Source organism: Myotis davidii, unplaced genomic scaffold (assembly GCF_000327345.1).
Source record: "Myotis davidii unplaced genomic scaffold, ASM32734v1 scaffold17, whole genome shotgun sequence".
NCBI lineage: Eukaryota > Metazoa > Chordata > Mammalia > Chiroptera > Vespertilionidae > Myotis > Myotis davidii.
Genome location: NW_006288624.1, coordinates 2048956 through 2068355, shown reverse-complemented (window position 1 = coordinate 2068355; position 19400 = coordinate 2048956). Strand labels below are relative to the sequence as shown.

The following is a 19400-nucleotide window of genomic DNA, read 5'->3' as shown; positions in this document are numbered from 1 at the left end:
TGATTCTCTCTCATCACTGATGCTTCTATCTATCTTTCCCTCTCCCTTCCTCTCTGAAATCAATAAAAAAAAATCAGGCCTCGCTGCCCTCGGGTGCCCCACCACATCCCCGAACAATCGTGGTCTGAGGGAAAAGGGCTGTGTGAGGAAGCCCACACCATGACACATGTCCCACAGGCCAGCTGACCCTGTCCTGAAGGTTCCTCCAGGATTTGGCCTGATTCCAGTCTCTGAACAAATAAGACTCCAGGAGGGACTCCAAGAAATCAGAGACCCCAGCTGTCATTCTGATGCTGCCCCCAGCCACTCCTCCTCTGGGAGACACTAGTGGTGGAGACGATGAGCCGGGCACAGTAAGTGGGGGAATTTGGAAGGAGGCTTGTAAACATCAGGTGCTACATAAATGCAGGAGAAGAGCACGGGCCTGACCATGGGCCCTGTTAGTCACGCAAAGCCAACCTCCAATCACTCCTCTTCCAGAAGACAAAGGAGGAGATGGCAGGCAAGTCCCTAGAAGGAAAGGGTGAGAACCACACTGCCAACCTCAGCAGCCCGTCCTCACTGACCTGCTGATACTGCGCTCACTGCCCTTGGGAGGGAAGCGGGGACGGCGGCCTTTGCAGGAAGGAAATCTGAGAGTGAAGAGACAAGCCCGAGGTCAGACGGCAGAAGCAGAGTGAGGAACAGAGCCAACGTGTTCAGGGCTCAGAGCCTGGTGCCCGACTCAGAAATCCACCCAAGCAGCTTTTTCATTTCTCTTCACTTGAACCTTTGTCTTCAAGCATTTCCCCTTGTCTACCAGCAAGGGCACCGAATGTAGAAGGAAAGTGATGTCATTTTGTACTAGGTCAGAAGGAAAGGTTAGCATTATTCCGAGTCATGCAAATATAAGGTAGCACCATCATCATCATCATCATCATCAACCACCACCAAACCCTCAGGGTATTAAAGGATGGGACATTAAGAGCATACACCAACGTCTCTTAGAAATAACATATGAGGATATCTAGGACATCCACTCAGCCCCAGCAGTGGCCTGGATGCCCCAGGTGGTAAATGAAGGATCATCTGTTTAGCATCAGTGGAAGGAGCCAACACCTCTAAGGATAAGGGGCAGAGAACAGGGTCTGTTTCCTATCAACATCGTCCATGTAGTGAGCACCGGCCAAGAGTAAGGGGAAGTCTCTGTGGAGAGAGAAAAGGGGAAAGGAAGGCCATTGCTGTTGCAGAGGAAGCCTGGTCCCCAGGTTCAAGGCCTGAGCCTGGCCATGACCACAGAGGCCAGGGAACCTAAATAGACAGAAAGTACCTCAAACTTGCTACCCTATAGGATCCTTTTCCCAGGGGCCCATCAGAGAGAGAGGGTAACTCCTTCATCATCATGGAAACTCACGGGAGCATTTTCAGAAGAACCCCGCTGCTGCCTCTGGCAGTTACAGTGCTTCCCTCAGCAGAGACCAGCCTCTGGCTCCCTCCTGGATGGAGGAGTAAGAGCGGGGTTCAACTGTCACTCAATGGCAAGTGGCCGTCACTCGGTTTATGCTATGTCGGTTACACTTCCAAGAAAGGTGGCTACCACCTAACAAAATGGCAAAAGGTAGAACATGAGCAAAGGAAGCATCCCTGCCTCACACCACAGAGCACCATCCAGAGTCAGCATGGTTTGGATCATGCTGCAGACTGCACCCCACCTCCCCCCGAGAGCCGCTTAGTGGCTTACAGGTGTGTTGGTGGCTGGAGCTATGCAGAGTCCAGGGAGGTGCACAGAACAGACCACCTGTGTCCCTCTCCCACCAGGAATGAAGAGGAGTCCTGGCTGGACTCACAGTTTATTCCTCCTGGCTAAGGAGTAGGGAATCAGGGCAAAAACAGTCTCCTAGATGTAGGCTTCACTGAACAAAGACAAAGAGAGGATGAGATGCAACAACAAACCCTGGGCCACAAAACCAATAGTGCCTCCCCAGCCAAGACTAGGTGGGGCCCTTGAACCAAAGTGCCAGTGGGCTCATAAAACAAGGAACGATTTGAAAGCCATCCCCACAGCAGGATGTCTGTCACAGGTGCAGAGAGAGAGCAGTGACCATATCTATCACTTGGACCTGCTTCACCGCTCTCCCCGTTCTGACATTCAGGCAGCAAGAGCAAGGAGCCTGCAGGCTGGCACCAACACCTCCAGAGGAACGTTTTATGATAAAAGGCGGTGGAGCAACACAGAGTCTTGAGGGGGGAGGAGCAGGACCTAAGGACTCTACTCCCAATCACGCTGTTTCCCCCACTCAGAGACAACTGTTCTCACGGATGCAGGAGGCCTCACTGATGCAGGAGGCCTCAGAGTGAGTGGAGTAGTGAAGATGCGTAAGAGAAAACTCCAGAAGAAGCTCAACATTCAAGTCAAGGAATCAAATTCCAGAAAAGTCAGGGTTGACCACTGTTGTCCTTCCTACCTGGCTCCAGAGTCCAGCATTGGGGCCATCTGTGCACAGAGACAAGAGCCTTGGCCAGTGGCCAGTGCCGGGACTTGGAGGTTAACTGTCCATCGGTGGCTCTCGGAGCACCTTACAATCATCGCCGCCGCACGCATCCATTCACGGAAGGTACTACCAAGGGCCCTGTTTTACTTCACGGGCATTTCAGAATGGATGGCCTGGCTGAGAAGGAACACCCTTGCCCAGTTCCAACCCCCTGTGTCGAGGACCCCCCACCCCCACCCCATATGCTATTCTGGTGCAATGCAGGATATCTACCAACCAAATACGGAACCCAAAGTCCACTATTTCCAGGGACTGGAGGAAAGCTCGCGGGAAGGGAATGACACATAAAGATCAGACAACAAAAGGGACAAACGGAGGAACTTGGTCTCTGGCATCCCAAGCAACTGCTCATGGGATGAGCTTATGTTTGTATCGGAACCTGGCCTGACCATGTCTGGATCCCAGGGAGATGGGTGCCAAAAGGAACAAGGATGGACAGACTCCGTTACCCTCTTTACTGCAGCTAACTGTATTTTCCCTAACACCCTCCTCGCCCCCAGCTCTCACTGAGGCAGCTTCCCTACCACGGGCAGGCTCAAATAAATAGGTGGGCACCTGGAAGTGCAGGGAGGTAGTGCCGGGTCCATCCGTCCCCCAACTGGCATGGAAGGGCTTAGGACACAGAAAAGCTCACATCAAACAAGATTCTGATTCATGGGTGTTGGGGAAGAATGTGGAAGAGACATAAAATCAATCACAGAACATCCAATACTGATGTTTGGGAAGGCTGAACTCAGGGCTAACAGGGCCCCCAGGACAGGCCCTGGGCATACCCAGGGGGCTGAGGAGAGGGAGCAGCAGACAGATTTGGCTGAGTGACGCCGCAGGGTCACCCTAAAGGCGAGGAAGACTGTGGAGGGTGGGGGACATGCACGTACCCCCTCCCCCTACAGCCAGAGCTGATAGCCACAGCCCCTCCAGTGGACACAGGTAAAAGGCCCTGCAGGGCTAGCGACCCTCTGAAGTGGCTCTGCTTCCATCCCTTCTGTCTTCAAAGTGCATTATCAGTGCAAGAAGTGGGACTGGATCTCAGGGGTCCAACTCTGAGAAAGGGCTGTGCCAGCCAGCTCCCCCATCTCCTCCTGCATCCCCCTTGCCCACCCTGAGCCTTTCCATGCTAAGACCAGAACTCTTGCTGGATTTCATAAGAGGCAGGCCTGTGTGCGCTCAGTTCAGCTCTACACAGTGGCACAGTGCTGTCCTGACTCTGGCCCTCGGCGTCCAGGTCCAACAGCGTCCGCTCGGTGGGGGGCAGCGGCCCCGCCTGGAACGGGAGCAGGGCTGGGAGCCCAGGCCGCTCCTCCAAAGTGCTGCTGCTGCTAGCAAGGCAGGAGTCCAGGTTGCTGGGTGTCTCTGTGCTGGAGCTGTTGGCCGGGGAGGCGCTACGGGCGTGACTGGGGGACACAAACCACCAGGGGTCCAGCCGTTGCCGGTTGGCGGAAGGACGCGGCCGAGGCAGGAACTCCAGGGTCTTGGGTCTCTCCAAGGCGGAGTCCTGCTGTGTGTTCCAGCGCCTCGGGGTTGGGGGGAAAACTACATTGGGGTCAGGGAGACGGGGGAATTCACCTGGGTCTCGGCTGGGGCTGGGGGTTTTCAACATTCCTGGTCAAAAAGACAAAGGGAGTGGCATCAGATGAGGGTCCCTTGTTTCTGGGCCAGGTATACTCTGCTCCATCCCCACCTTGCCAAGGCCCTACTCACTTGGGATAACACAAACAACAAGTAGTTAATGAGCACCTACTATGTGCCATGCAGTGTGTTGGGAGGCACTGGAAAATACAACAGTGAACTAGAAGACCATGGTCACTATATCTGACAACAATAACGGGATAGATGGGGGTTATATCTATAATTAAATGACTTAAGGCAGATGCTGGTAAACTACAACTCACAGGCCAGCCACCTGTGTTTGTAAATAAAGTTTTATTGGAACAGAGCCACACCTACTGCCTGCTCTCCCACTGCAGCAGCGGAGGTGGGCAGTTACAACAGAAACTGTATGTCCCACCAAGCCTAAAATACTGACCATCTGGCCCTTTACCAAAAATGTTTGCTGACCCATGACTTAAGGAAATGTCGGTTCATTCCCAGTTCATCTATTTAATAAACATGTGATGAGGACAAAGCTAGGCATCAGAAATCTAAAAAAAGGGAGTAATATAGGGAGAGGTCACATATTTATGTTTAACAAAAAAAATCTTGTCCTAACTGGTTTGGCTCAGTGGATAGAGCATCAGCCTGTGGACTCAAGGGTCCCAGGTTCGATTTCCGGTCAAGGGCGTGTACCTTGGTTGCGGGCACATCCTCAGTGGGGAGTGTGCAGGAGGCAGCTGATCAATGTTTCTCTCTCATCGATGTTTCTAACTCTCTATCCCTCTCCCTTCCTCTCTGTAAATAATCAATAAAATATATTTTTAAAAAATAAAGGATGAGTTCCTTTATAAAAAAAACAAAATCTAAAGAGGGGAGAGACAGCTGGATGGGCGGATACAATGATCATTTACAGGCAAATCCCCTTGAAAAGTACTACATCGCGTCTCCTACTGGATTAGAGGCGGCTTCCAAGTCAGACCCAGGTCTTCTGGGAGGAAGGGCTAGTGATGGGAAAGACCCAGGAAGGGTGCAGGCGTGCCCAGGTGTCACAGGTGTCACAGGTGTCAGATGGAGAAGGCAGGTCTCTGCGCAAGCACAGCAATTTACCTGGACACACCTCCACTTCCGAAGAGTCAGGCATGAGTCAGGGGTGAGTGGTGAAGGGCAGGAGGCCTGGGCGGAGGTTTGCCTATGAGTGTGCCTGTCCTAGTGCTATCATGAGGCGAGAGCACAGCAAAAAACACCCGTCCTAGTTCAGGGCAGGCTCCTTCTGGTAACCGCAATCTCTTCTGCAGGGAACAAGCAGAGCTAGGCTCCCGCCCTCCTGTGCCCTGACGCTGGCCCTCTGCATTCAGGCCCAGAGCACTGCCTTGTGCTCTCCCAGGCCCAGGGCCCCAGCGTCCACAGGAGCCCAAATCCCGGCTCTGGTCCTTCCTAGAACCTGCCTCTCTTGCTCCTCAGGGAAGACCCCCTGAGGCACAGGACAGACCAGCCATCTGGATTGGCTGAGTCAGAGGAGGAATGGAGTTCACTGTAACATCCCTACCCTTGGGGAAGGCACAAAGGCAGGAAAGAGAAGAGAGGAGGGGGCAGGACTCACCTGCTCCAGGGCTGGGGCTCAGCCCGTTGCTGGAGGGGCTCCTGCTGGCCAGGAGAGCCGCTGGCTTGAGGGCCCCGTCAGAAGGGGTCCGCCGGTGACCACTGGGCTGCGTGGGGGCTGTGAGGGTGACGTGGGTGGGAGTCAGAGATTGGTGAGGGTCCCGTTTGAAGCGCTCCACTCGGATGTTGACCAAGGGGTTGTGGGTGCAAGGGGTCGGGGGTGGGGCCTCCACTGGGCTGACAGGCATCTCATACACCACGATCTCATCGCTGTCCGAACGCAGCAGGGAGCGCGTGGAGTTGCACTCGGAGATGGAGGAGAGAGACAGCAGTGTCAGGGAGGCAGAGGGGTCTCCTAGCAACAGCATGGGCTCCTCCTTCTTGAAGAGCTTCCGGGATGGGGGGCTGGTGCTCCGTCGAGGACGACTGGCCCTCTGAAAAAGTCCCTCGCGCCTCTTCTTCTCCTCCCGGGCTGGTGGCTCAGGCTCCTCTGGGAGAGGCAGCTGGCACTTGCCAGCTTCCAGCAGGTCAAACCCTAGGCCTGTGGCTGCGAGAACAGCCCCACAGCCAAGCAGAGCCACCTCACAGCGGCGGTGGTGGGCGCCGCCCCGCTTGAGGCTGTTGGTTGGCGTCAGCTGAGGGGTACTGGTGGCTGAGTTGACTGGGGTGGGCTCCTCGTGGGCTGTGTCACTGGGGGGGCCATCCCCATCCTCTCCACGAGGGAATGGGATACAGAGGTAGGACTGGTTGGGTGAATGCTGTAGGCGACTTTCCCCACTCCCTGGGCCTTCGTTGTCCTCATCCTCTGTGAAGTTGAGAGTAGACGGGAAATAGAACATGGGAATGCAGCAGCAACAGTAAGATTCTGGTCCGTCTCCCCCACCCAGGCCTCCTGGCTCAGTGTCAGGGATGCAGAGGTCAAAGAGTCAGGTGGGCGAGATGGGGGACTGGGCATTGAACCAACAGGGCTTTACCCCTCCCCACTCCACTGTGACCAGCGAGAAATCACTCTCCATTCCAGAGCTTGTTTCCCTACTTGCAGAAGCAGATCTGCCAATTTCCTACTTCTTTCCTAGGGACCCTCAACACAAGAAGAGCAGCGAGTTCCCTAGAACAATGGATAGACAGAAACATCCCTAATTTTTTTGCACTTTGGAATTGCAAGGGACCTTGGGTTTCTAGAATGACAGCCTGGAGATGTGTCTTAAGACTGGACTCTTGCAAAGGAGTAGATCCCCTCCATGGGTGAAGGCCAACCTTCTCTATAGACTGACCTACTATGACCTTGGGAATCTACAGAGATAAATAAGAGGATGACTCTCTGAGAGAGAGCCTGGAGAAGACCTTACCCATTCAGTGATCTCCCTTAAGAGGAAGACTGCGGCAACCTCTACCACCATCTCTTGTTTTATGGACATCCTACACTGAAATATGAGGAAACAGACCCAGAAACGGAAAATGCCTGAGTCAAGGCCTCACCCTTCTGCACTGCCCTAAGGAGACCCTGACTGGCCCCTTGGGACAGAAGGCCAAGGGCAGGCTCCATGGCAGCCGTAGTGACTTGGGAAGATTCAATGAAATGGGAATAGCGCAAATGAAGAGGGACTAGGGTGGGGGGCCAGGATTTGAGTAAAAGAGGGGACGACCCCATGAAGTAATACTGAGGACCCTACACAGTCCTAGAAGCTTGGCAAGAATTCCCTGGGGGCACAGGGAGAGAGTCTAGACAAGGGCAATGCTTACCCATCTCCGTAAGGCTGGTGAACCCCGGCAGGGCCGGGCTGCTCCGAGGGCCCTTCCCCAGGTTGGGGGCACTGGACGACCACTGTTTGTATCCATCTACCAGGGACTTGAGGCTACAGAAGGGGAAAGGAGGACACTATTAATACTGGTTACTGCCCTTACTCCACCCTCAGTTCCATGGGCCTGTGGGAATGTGTCTCCCTTCATGACACCAGAGCCCTCTAGAGCCTTGGGGAACAGGCAACAAACCTTACTGAGCCCACCTGCTTCATCAACAAAAGCGCACATGCTGCAGGGAGAGAAAAGCAGCGGCGTGACACCCCCCCCTTCACATGCTGCTAAGGGCTGTGGAAGGATCTGATGGGCAGACCGGGAAGAGGACAGAGGAATAAGGACTGCCCAGCACCGGCCAGGATCTACCCTGAGCCCATCTTAAGGGAGAGGCCATCCATCCACAGACACTGAATACAACACACGGGTGACATCAGAAACACTGCAATGCCATGCCAGCCAGGCCCTGGGCAGAGGAGCGGGCAGAGACGGCCAGGTGGCTCCACTCACATCATTTCTCAATTCCTCCTTCCAAGCTTATGGCATGCTCAGGCAACTGTCAAAGCCATTCACTTTCCAAAAATCAAAAACCAACCAACACAGCTGCACCAACCCAGTGCACTTTGGGACAGACCTATGTGGGGAGGACGTAACGCTGTATGCGAGCCCTCGGTTTGTCTGGGACTGGAGAGCAAAAGGACAGGAGCGCGCTTTCATCCCTGGAATCAGCTCACACTAGCAAGCCAGCAACTCCAGACACAGACTGGGAAGCCCACCAACCCCCTGATAGGTGTGTTTGTGGTTGGGGGCGGTGGGTTGTGGGGGGGGGGGGAGTCAGGGGCCCAGAAACACTGGCCTTTCCCTTGAGGACAATGAGAGGAAGGACAGGAATCTGTGCTGTGGTTGCCCTAGAAATACCAGTATTAGAACCTGAGGTGGCTCTCATTTTTGGGCTAGAAAGCCATTCAATGGAAGCCCACTCTTCCCAGTTTCTCTTGAGGGAGAGAGAAGAACCAAGTTTTTCCATGACTTCAGATCTGTTTCAAGTGCCATCACAAATACCAATGAACTAGAATACATTCTAGCCACCAGTGGTGTGAACCAAAATACACCACAGGAGATAAGCAAGCTGCTAGAACCCCTAGCCTGGGACTTCCGCCCGCTAACCTTAGAACAACACTGCCTCCAGCTCTGGGTCCAAGGAAATCCAGGTTAGCATAGTCAGAGCCAGCACTGCAGACCAAAGAGTACATACTACGGTCTCCCTACAATTAAGGGTACCAGGAGAGCCCCAATAACCAGAGTGATCAGGGAAGTGAAGAACAAGGTAAAGTCAGACCAACACAGGAATTCTCCCAAGGTGCACGATGGTACTGCTTAAAATAAATAAATGAAACGTCAGCACAGCTTGGCAGTAACGAGGCTGGATTCTATGAGGTGCACTGTGAGAACAAGGAAATGGAAGGGGGGCTATTGCCAATACATTTGAAAGGGTGACGATGAGACTCACCCCAAGTGGAAATGTGGAGATTCTGATGGGGTACTTAACCCGTTAGCTTTCTCACGTCTCTGAGGGGATCTTCAATGAACACAGAGAATCAGTAGTGGGTCGAGCAGGTATATCCAGCTCAGCCTCTCTCAGAGGAGACCCCTCAAGGCTGGACTCGAACCACGTCACCAGCCACCCTCCCCTTGTCCGGTCAGCAAAGCCCACACCATAAAAGGATCTTATGAAGATGGCCCAGCTTGAGCTGCTACACATCAGGACCACCCAGTCCCTGGGACAAAGGTCCCTGGGGCAGCCACAGCATCATTCTACGGGGCCTGCAAACTCCCCTACAAATGTGGACTATTATATTTTTAAAATATAGAGATGCAGATTCACTTAACATTACTAAATTCAATAGAGCTTTATGTCTATATATTTTCTTTAGCTGGCAGGGACCAAATTTAGAAATATTGTCATATAGAGGCTCTTAGAAATTGCTGACATTAAAGAGGTTTTTTTTATTCAAGACTGGGTAGAATCCATTTTATTTCTTAGATAGGAATTGAGAATCATGAAAAATGAAGTCACATATTTTGAACTGTTTCAAAAGTCTCAAGGGCAGGCCTGCCCGGGTAGTTCAGCTGGTCAGATCGTGCTCACCATACGCCAAGGTTACAGGTTCAGCCTCCAGTTGGGGCATAAATAGGAATCAACCATTGAATGCATAAATAAGTAGAAAAACAAACCGATGCTTCTCTCTCTTTCTCTCCCCTCCCACTCTAAAACAAAACAAAACAAAAAACTGGCTCAATTTGTTGGAGCATCATCTCACCCACCAAAAAAGTCGCAGGTTCGATTCCTGGTCAGGACACATAACTTGGTTGTAGGATTGATTCCCGGTTGGGGCATGTACGGGAGGCAACTGATCAATGTTTCTCTCCACATCGATGTAACTCCCCACCCCCACTTCCTCGCTCTCAAAAATCAATGAAGGCATAAAAAAAAAAAAAAATCAATGAAGGCATATCCTCGAATGAGGATTGGAAAAAAAAATCTTTAAAAATAAAGTTTTGTGAGCAAATGTATATAAGGAGGAAGAAAATCCCAAAGTTAACATTTTATACTGCAAAGTAAACTTAATTTATTAGCAAGAAAAAAAAACAACACAAAAAACAACCTCTTTAAATGAAGCCAAACCACAGAAACAACTGGGATCCTTAGCCAACCTGGTAAGTCCTATCTGTAATCACACTCATGTCAGACATATCATGGGATTCAGTGACTGAGTTTCTTCTCTCCCGCCCAGGGCACAGAGGACAGACCAAGGGCTCCTCCCGGGAAGAAGTCACACTTCACATCCCCAGGGGGTCTACACAGCTTAGGTAGTTTGCCCTAAATTTTCTATCCCAGGGTAGCTAGCAATCTCCAAAGCCTGGCTTCAAATAGTCAGTCCTTTACGAACCAAAGTATTTTCACATTCAGCTCAGATCTGACATAGCGAGCTAGATTTTGGACACGAAATCTTCGTGTTTGGAGGAACATGAAGGCCAATTATAGGTTGAGGGCACCTAGAAGTCTGCTATTGAACCTTAGAAGCTCTTCGGAAAGCCACTAGAAAGGGTGAGGCAAATTGCTGCTTATATTCACACTAGGAAAAGTAAAAACAAACAAACATGGTTCTAGATTCTCACACCAAGAATAAGAAGTATAAACCATTGTGTTTGTTCTTCAGGTATGAAATAGAATTGCACTAAAGCATGGGAGAAGCATAGCAAATTTTACACCTGCTTACGACGAGCCAGCTAATCTTCTCTGCACTTCACACAGATGAGCTTATTTACTCCTCCATCAACTCCATGAGACGGGTATGGATATAACCCCATTTTATGGGTAAGAAAACATAAGGTTCCACAGCGAGGCATGGCGGAGCCAGGATTCGAGCCCAGGGAGCTCAGGGGCAGTATCCAAGCTCTTCACTAGTGTACTACAAGTGCCTGGCCTCGGAAGGATAAGGACCGGGAGAATGTGAGTCCTAGGCCACAAGCCCACAGAGCACACACAAGCACATCTAAGGCACCAAGGCATGCTTTGCGCTTTGCCCAGAGGGGGCGCTCCCACCCATCAGAGTGGCTATGGGGTGGGGCCTCAAAGAAGTTGTAGTGGCCCTGAGTTCTACCAGGACTGGATTATTCTGCCTGCCCCAGCTTCGGGAGGAGTCTCCAGTCAAGAGGGCCCCCTAATCCATATGCCTTCTTTCCTCTGAGCAGATGTTTTGGGGAAGAGCCAGGTTTAATTACAATATTCTAGCAGAACTCTGTCCACCTGGCTCAGCCTCAGAGTATTTGCTACTCTGAGTAGCACTCCTCTGGCGGTCGGTGAACTGTCACTCATGGTCTACCTCCTGCCCACTACCTCTTCTTCACTTCCGTCTCGTCCATGCTCTGTGGCTGCTTCTGCACTACCACAATAAAACGGAGCCGTTACCATAGACACCACACGGCCCACAAAGCCTAAAATATTTATTATCTGGCCCTTTATGGAAAAAGTGTGCCAGCCCCTATCATAGGCGGTTCCAGGGAAAAAGGAAATTGGCAAACTCTGTTGTAAAGATCGAGAAGCTCATAATTTCTGAGGAAGAAGTGAAACGCACAATAGAGAAAAAGGTACTTCCCACCGTAGTTTTAAAAGGTGCCCCGTCTTCAAATGAGAATCTCCCATCATCTGGCTCTTACCCTTCGTCGCCCGAGGCAAGCTCCTTCTGACCCAGCGTCCCCGGCCCCCACGTCCGTCCCTTCTTCTTGGAAGTCCTCTTCTCCTCCTCCTCTCCTTCCTCCTTTGGGATGACTGAGCTCCGGCCCCAGGTTTTGCTGCTTTCACCTGGTGTCACTGTGAGTAACAAAGGTTGGATGGAATCTGGAGACAGATGGACAGCGCTCCCGACCAGCCCCCTAAACCAGCCTCTACACACACACACACACACACACACACACACAAACACACACACACACAAACACACACACACTTGGAGCTCCCGGGAAGAAGTCACATTTCTTCAAAAACTCCGTGCCCACGTGGAGCCTTCCAGGAAAGTAATGGAGTTCTCAGCCCCCTCTCACTTAGCATTCTCAAAGTACCAGACGTGGGAACCCTTCCTAGGTTCTCATGAGTCCAACGAAAAGCTGGAGCGCAGGCCAACCAGCCCTCAGTGCTCCAAACAGATCTGACGGAGACATTTGTTTGGTTGGGTGGGACTAGAGTGTGGGGTGGGTGGGGATAAGGGGCAACGGAGGTGTGAAGTGCAGACATTTTTGTAAGGAAAGTGGTGGAAAGGAAGCAAATGAGGGTTTCGAGGCTCTGGAAAAGGAAGTCAGGAGGAGGAGGACAGAGGAAAGGAACAGGCCTAGAGAAATAGAAGAGATAACAGGAAGAACACTCTTCTGGGCGTGGGCTGAAACCCACCTGCTTCAGAGAAGTGGCTTATTCCACAAATGAGTGAAGTGAGCCAGTTGCCAAAAAATAAGCAGTTGAGAGAACTGAGGCAAAATACGGAGCATGTGGAAGCCTCCGCGGGTGCCAGCCAACTGTGGCCACTGCAAAAGGGAGTCCACTGATGTGGTCTGATTTTTCAAGGAAAGCCAGAAATCCGGAATTTTTTTTTTTAAGTGAAATCTCTTAAATCAGGGAAACTAGTTCATTCATATACATACACACACACATGCATGTGACATGTATATGCTTTAAAACTACAAGGAGTAGTTTTAAATGGCGATGCTGTCCATCTGTCTCCAGATCCCATCCAACCTTTTAGAACCACAAGGAGTGTATATATCAATTCTTTTTAATAAACACCGCCATAAAAATGAAATCAGCCCTAACCAGTTTGGCTCAGTGAATAGAGCACTGGCCTGCGGACTGAAGGGTCCCAGGTTCGATTCCGGTCAAGGGCATGTGCCCTGGTTGCGGGCACATCCCCAGTAGGGGGTGTGCAGGAGGCATCTGAGCCATGTTTCTAACTCTCTATCCCTCTCCCTTCTTCTCTGTAAAAAAATCAATAAAATATATTTTAAAAAAATAAAAATACATATTTAAAAAAAAAAAAAGAAATCGGTCCAGATTTGGCCTATCATAAAATACTTGGCAAGTTTTCTTAGGACCTACACTTTGAAAACACCCTTCCCTAGGAAGCATGAACAAAAGAAAAACAACGACACCTCAAATACAGCAGAGCGCACAAGGTGCCCAGGCCATGGTACCAACCTGTATCTATATCACACACCAAAACGCTTTGTACCCACAGACCTTTGCTGGTATCTGACTACGAGGAAGAGGAAGAGGAGGCAGCAGTAAAGCTAATGGAGGGAGACCAGGGGAGGCTGAGGTTTGCGTACATATGTGCATGTATATACACATTGTCGAGGAGAAGTGGCAGGAGCTATGGATGGTGCAAGCCTGGACCAGTCGGTGGCTGGACAGAGTCGGGGACAGATGCCCCCGATGTTCTGGCCCCAACTAATCTGGGAAGCAGTCTCACACTGGATGGCTCGAAGGCGAGGGATGATGGTGGGGCTTGCAGGAGGGCTGGAGCGGCTGCTGCTGAGGCTCTTCCTTTTATCCATGGTCGGGGAGGCCTGCACCGTGAACTTGTGCTGGAAATCTGCTTGGAGAAAGATAAACACACGTGCATTAGAATGCTCCCACAACCCAGTTCCTCCTAGAAAACACGCACTTCCTGGCAGGCTTGAGGGACAGGCCCGTTTCCTAAGAAACTCCTCGTTCACCGGGGAAATGTTCTCTTTCAGAATCATCTCTTTTCCCCCAAAAAGATGGCAGGATGGCAGGATGGACATACAAGGAGAAGGAAAACTCCTTATCCCAGTGGAAGTCATGAGACAGTTTTCATAAATGGATACAGGTGTGGCGATTACATATTTAGAATAGTCCTTTTGGGATCCTGAGAGTTGATGATTATCCTAGGAAGTCTAACTTTAAATTCTCCGTCTCATATAATCTATTAGTGCACACCTGTCTTCTCAGGGACCCCAGCAGGCAGACTAATGCTTCTCACCACGTGCAGGCAGAGCAGGGGAATAAGAACGAACCCTTGGTGGGAACCTAGGGAAGTGAGGGCCATGGAGCTAATGGTCCGAATTCTGATGCATTTCAAAGGCAGTTACGGCTCGGCCTAAGCCATGGAAAGTGTACAGCTCTGAATTTCTGAGTGTTACTCTCCTCATCGACCAAAGAGGTATAATCATCACAGCTGCATGCTGACACCTAAGTCTGCCCCCTGGACTGTGACCTCCCTGAGGTGGGAACGATTGTGATTGAGTCTCTCTGCTACCCCGGCACGCAGCAGTCTGCGGGCACATGCAGAGGCTCAGAGGTGCTTAGGGACTGTATTGCCTGAAGAGAAAACAAATGCTCAACAAGGAAACCAGTAGGCAGGCCCCATGAACACATTCACTGGCTTTCACTAAACGAATTCCCTTGTCTCTGCTTACGCCACCATCCTTGTGCTCCAGACCACCCACTCCTGCTCCTACTCGGCCATATTCCCCACGTTCCCTCACTTCTAATCAGCTTGCTCCCTGGGGCCTTAAGGACTCGGAATACACTGAACCTTTTCATCTACATAAACACACACTTAAGCGTTCACCTCCCTCCATGGGTACAGCGCCCCCCACAAGATTCTAATGCCTAGTTTCATATTTCTGTGCATTTTCCCGGGGTTGTGCATACCACAAAGGTACCTGTACTCAGCCAATGCGTTTCTGAAAGGATATGTGTAAATCAGATTCTTATATATTAGTCCTAATCGCAATTGCGCCCAGTGAACTAATTATTTATAGCAGTGGTTCTCAACCTTCCTAATGCCACGACCCTTTAATACAGTTCCTCATGCTGTGGTGACCCCCAACCATAAAATTATTTTCGTTGCTACTTCATAACTGTAATTTTGCTACTGTTATGAATCGTAATGTAAATATTTGATATGCAGGATGTATTTTCCTTGTTACAAATTGAACATAATGAAAGCATAGTGATTCATCACAAAAACAATATGTAATTATATATGTGTTTTCCGATGGTCTTAGGCGACCCCTGTGAAAAGGTCGTTTGACCGCCAAAGGGGTCGCGACCCACAGGTTGAGAACCGCTGATTTAAAGGAACCCTGAGATGAGACAAGAGTTCTTTTTCTCACACATACATGCTCTGGAATCTCTGTTCCCCACAATGACACGCTTCCTTCGCCAGATGTGCCTAAGGTAGGATGTGCTTACATGAGTGACCATGCTTCTAGCAGCCGGACCGGGCTTGCCCGTCAGGACCACCGCCAGTGTGTCTTCCCTTCATATTCTGTGTTCAGTCACCCTCACAAAGTGCCCTGGGGTGGAGTCCCTTTTCAGCAGGCCAGTCCAACGGAATGGCCCATTCCAGGCCGGCTCCATGTTGAGACTCAGCTGCCATGGGTCCAGCTCAGCCCCTGGCTCCCGCACCTCCCCGGCCACCCCAGCCCCTCGCCCAGTGCCCAAGTCCCAGTGGGTCCCTGGCCACTAACCCGAAGGGAGGCTGATGCGGTTCCCGTCCTTGAGCTTCAGCCGGCTCTTGCGGAACTTGCCCTTGCGTTTCTTCACCCGCGGCTTCTCCTGGCACAGCTGGTGGATGATGATATTGAGCTCGCGTCCCAGGATGTCGATCTCCCGCTCAGCCAGCTCCTGCTCGCGGCGTCGCAGCAGCTCCTCCTGGTTCTTCTGCTGCAGCGCAGCCCGCGTCAGCTCCTCCTCCCATGTGCGGAGTTCCTGGGGGCAGCAGGACCCAGAACCATGAGTAGGAGTGGGTGTCAGTGCAGAGAGGTGAGGCCTGAGGGCCCGGAGGCTGGTGCTCAGGGACACCTGGAGAGCGCCCCTTTAACACCCCATACATCCAGTCCCCAGCAGAGACGGCAGCACCATAGTTAGCTGGTGAATGAACACCTGCCCACCTGGATGGTGGAGAAAGGCAGGCTCAGAACAGTCACACTGAGGATACAGGTAGAGGAGCCAGAGGCCAAGCCCGGGACTGAGAGCTCCCAGTGGTTCCTTGATTATTGATTAAAATTGCTTATGAGTTAGGAAAAAAAATGGAGGGTTGGGTAGAAAATATAATATGTACTTATATTTTGCAGATGTGATTCTACTTTAAATTTTCCCATCACGTAAGAATGTTAGTGTTTTTTTTAAACAAGAGCCAACTTAATGTGATCTACCTTAAAATGTGCCCACTATAAATGAATCACTCTGCCGGCATCACCTAAAACATTCAAATAAAGAAAACAGCCCTAGCCAGTTTGGCTCAGTGAATAGAGAGTTGGTCTGCGGACTGAAGGGTCCCAGGTTCAATTCCGGTCAGGGGCACATGCCTGGGCTGTGGGCTCAATCTCCAGTGGGGGTGGGGGGGGGGGGGTGCAGGAGGCAGCCAATCAATGATTCTCTCTCATCATTGATGTTTCTCTCTCTCCCTTTTTCCTTCCTCTAGGAAATCAATTTTTTTAAAAATATTTTTAAAAAACACACAGATTTCCAGAGTGGCTGTTGCAGAAGAGGTAGGGGAGGCATGCTTGCTTGGTGAGGGAGTCCGCTGAGGCATGTGGTCAGAACTCTCTTCTTATCTTTATTTTTTTTAAATGTATTTTATTGATTTTTTACAGAGAGGAAGGGAGAGGGAGAGAGAGTTAGAAACATTGATCAGCTGCCTCCTGCACACCCCATACTGGGGATGTGCCCGCAACCAAGGTACAGGCCCTTGACCAGAATCGAACCTGGGACCCTTCAGTCCGCAGGCCGACGCTCTATCCACTGAGCCAAACCGGTTAGGACTCTTCTAATTTTAAAGGACAGCCATTTGCTCTGGAAGGATGGTGATGGTGCAGGCAAGAAAAGAGAGAACATTTCCTGACATCTTTGCCAGGCACTTGCTCTAGAACCACTGCCACATTAGGTGGGCAGACCCCCTTTTCCTTCTACATGAATTTATCAATGAACCCAGCACGGAGTCCTGGGAAGAGGTGGGAGGCATGGAATCAGGAAATAGGAAAGAAAATAGGAAAGAGAACAAAGCATGTGTATAAAATTTTTAAATATGGAACCTAAACTTTTAACACTGGATACTCCAGGCCTAGGACTGAAAGGGGTGGGGATAAGGGGAAATTTAAGAAAGCTCTCATGTCAATAACCTAGGAGAACCATGTTTAAAAAGTGGAATGTTTCTTTAATAAAGAAGCCAGAACAACACTTCTGTGGTAGAAACTTAAAATTCTCAATGACATGCTCCACTAGAAGGAGTCATTCTGGACAAAAACAAAATACTATAGATAAGAAACTTAGACCTTTTTTTAAAAACAAGTATGAGAGCACATATTGGGGAAGCTGAGCAGCAGGTAGAAAGCAGAAGAGAAAACAGAGATGGGAATAAAATGTTCTGGTGGTAGGAGCTTTTTGTCTGACTAATCTTCCATTCCCAAGAGAATATCAAAACAACCATAAAAGGAATAGAATGAGAAACAAGAAGAGGATTAGCACCTAGGAAATTGTCTGGTATATGGTAGGTGCTCAGTAACTGCTGAATCAATGAATGAATGAGTGAATGAGAAAGAAGGAGGTAGAAGACACTTTTATAAATGCAATCCTCCTTTATGGAACATAGATTCATCATAAGTATCTACGAGATGAGCTTGAACTTTTGAGCTTCTACTTTGATGAAATAAGCTCCAAAGAGATCAATGGTGCACCTTCCAAATCCTTGGCTTCCCTGTCCCATGACTTAGCTTTCACCATCAGGAAAACACAAACACATGGACGAATCAGAAAAATTGTTACTGGTTGGTTGTAATAATTTACCATTTGCTGCTAAGTGGGAGCGCTGAACAGTTCAAGCTAATACCAGCCTTTCTAAGTCCTCTCTCCCACATACTCTTGTGTAAGGGATGGTTTGAAGCTAAGCTCCTTCCTTTTAGGGAACCCCAACCCCAGTCCAGAGACCAAGCCAGGTCACAATACCTAGAAGCAGTAGGTTGAGCCAACCTGAAGAATAAGCTGAATCACATAGGAAACCAAGACATTCACAGAGTACTAGCCTAGGGCACTATATACCTGGAAGAACCTCACACATGGTAAGTCCCCTTCTTGTGAAACACCTATGAGGGGTCAACCTCATAGTGTGCCAATCATATTGTCTACCGTCAATAATGTAAGAGGAATCACTCCAGAGACAAAGCTCATTATTCATCTTACTCTCACTCGCCCAACTACAAGCCTTATGTGGAGAGGCATCACAGCGAGGACTGGCCCTAACCGGTTTGGCTCAGTGGATAGAGCGTCGGCCTGCTGACTCAAGGGTCCCAGGTTCGATTCCGGTCAAGGGCATGTACCTTGTTTACAGGCACATCCCCAGTAGGGAGTGTGCAGGCGGCAGCTGATCGATGTTTCTCTCTCATCGATATTTCTAACTCTCTATCCTCTCCCTTCCTCTCTGAATAACCAATAAAATATATTTTTTTAAAAAAGAGCGAGGACTGAACAAACTGCCTGAACTGTGTGGCCTTGGGCAATTTGATAGGGGCCTCATCTGTGATAGGGAGTTAATAGCACCAACATCACAGGGTTGTATAACATAAGATAATTATTATCTCATTAGGTATGATTATGTAAGAATTCATATAAATAAATAACAGACCACAGCACATAGTACCTGCTCTATGAATGTTAGCTATTGTGAGAATGGGTTTGACTTTTGCTAGTAACTACTTATTGACAAAATCCAACTTTCATTTTTTTATTGGCTGGTACCCTTATAATTTCATTCATCAAAAGAAATAACTGAGAGTCAGTGATTAGCAATCTAGCAAAAGGCCAGCAACTCTGCAGTTTTTCTAGTTGGAACAGTTTTTTAATCATTCTGCTCAGTGGTCAGTGCAGGTCTCTCCCCCTGCCCCCTGAGATCCTTAAAGATTTGTCATCAGCTCACTCCATTCCCCTGCAGAATGCTTGCTGACTCGACAAACGGTACCAAGTTTAGGACTGCTCTGTTGAATAAAAAGAATTTAATCTTGTTACATCGCCTCCGGAAATGATGTTGAAGTCATTTGTTTAGGGAACAATAATGATACCGCGAAGAGGATGATTTGGGAATCTGAAGACCCAGGTTGAAGTTTCTGGTTCCCTGCTTACCTAGACCAGTCACTGACCCTCAGTTCCGAGAAGAAAAAGATAATGACACCTGCCCTACATGCTGGCGGCAGGGGCATAAGACTCCGGGATAAAAAGGACGAAAAGGTCTTAGCAGACCTTTCAAGTGAAAGAACTGAGAAGTCATAAAGATACGTGTAATTTTAGCTGCTATTATTATCATGTTGCTT

At 49.8% G+C, this 19400-nt stretch overlaps 1 protein-coding gene across 2 annotated transcripts in view; it reads right to left on the bottom strand.

The window, feature by feature from the left end:
- Positions 1-2855: 2855 nt before the first annotated feature.
- MAP3K9 (mitogen-activated protein kinase kinase kinase 9) overlaps positions 2856-19400 on the bottom strand; it is a 65194-nt gene continuing 48649 nt past the window's right edge. The window contains exons 5-11 of one of the 2 annotated variants that reach the window (XM_015562026.1): positions 15567-15807; positions 13538-13660; positions 11739-11892; positions 9028-9096; positions 7467-7579; positions 5725-6528; positions 2856-4133 (exon numbers count right to left, since the gene is read on the bottom strand). In XM_015562026.1, the coding sequence (XP_015417512.1) occupies positions 3649-4133; positions 5725-6528; positions 7467-7579; positions 9028-9096; positions 11739-11892; positions 13538-13660; positions 15567-15807 (1989 nt within the window). In that variant the 3' untranslated portion in view covers positions 2856-3648. The remainder of the gene's footprint in view (positions 4134-5724; positions 6529-7466; positions 7580-9027; positions 9097-11738; positions 11893-13537; positions 13661-15566; positions 15808-19400) is intronic. The other variant, XM_015562027.1, reaches the window with a different exon arrangement.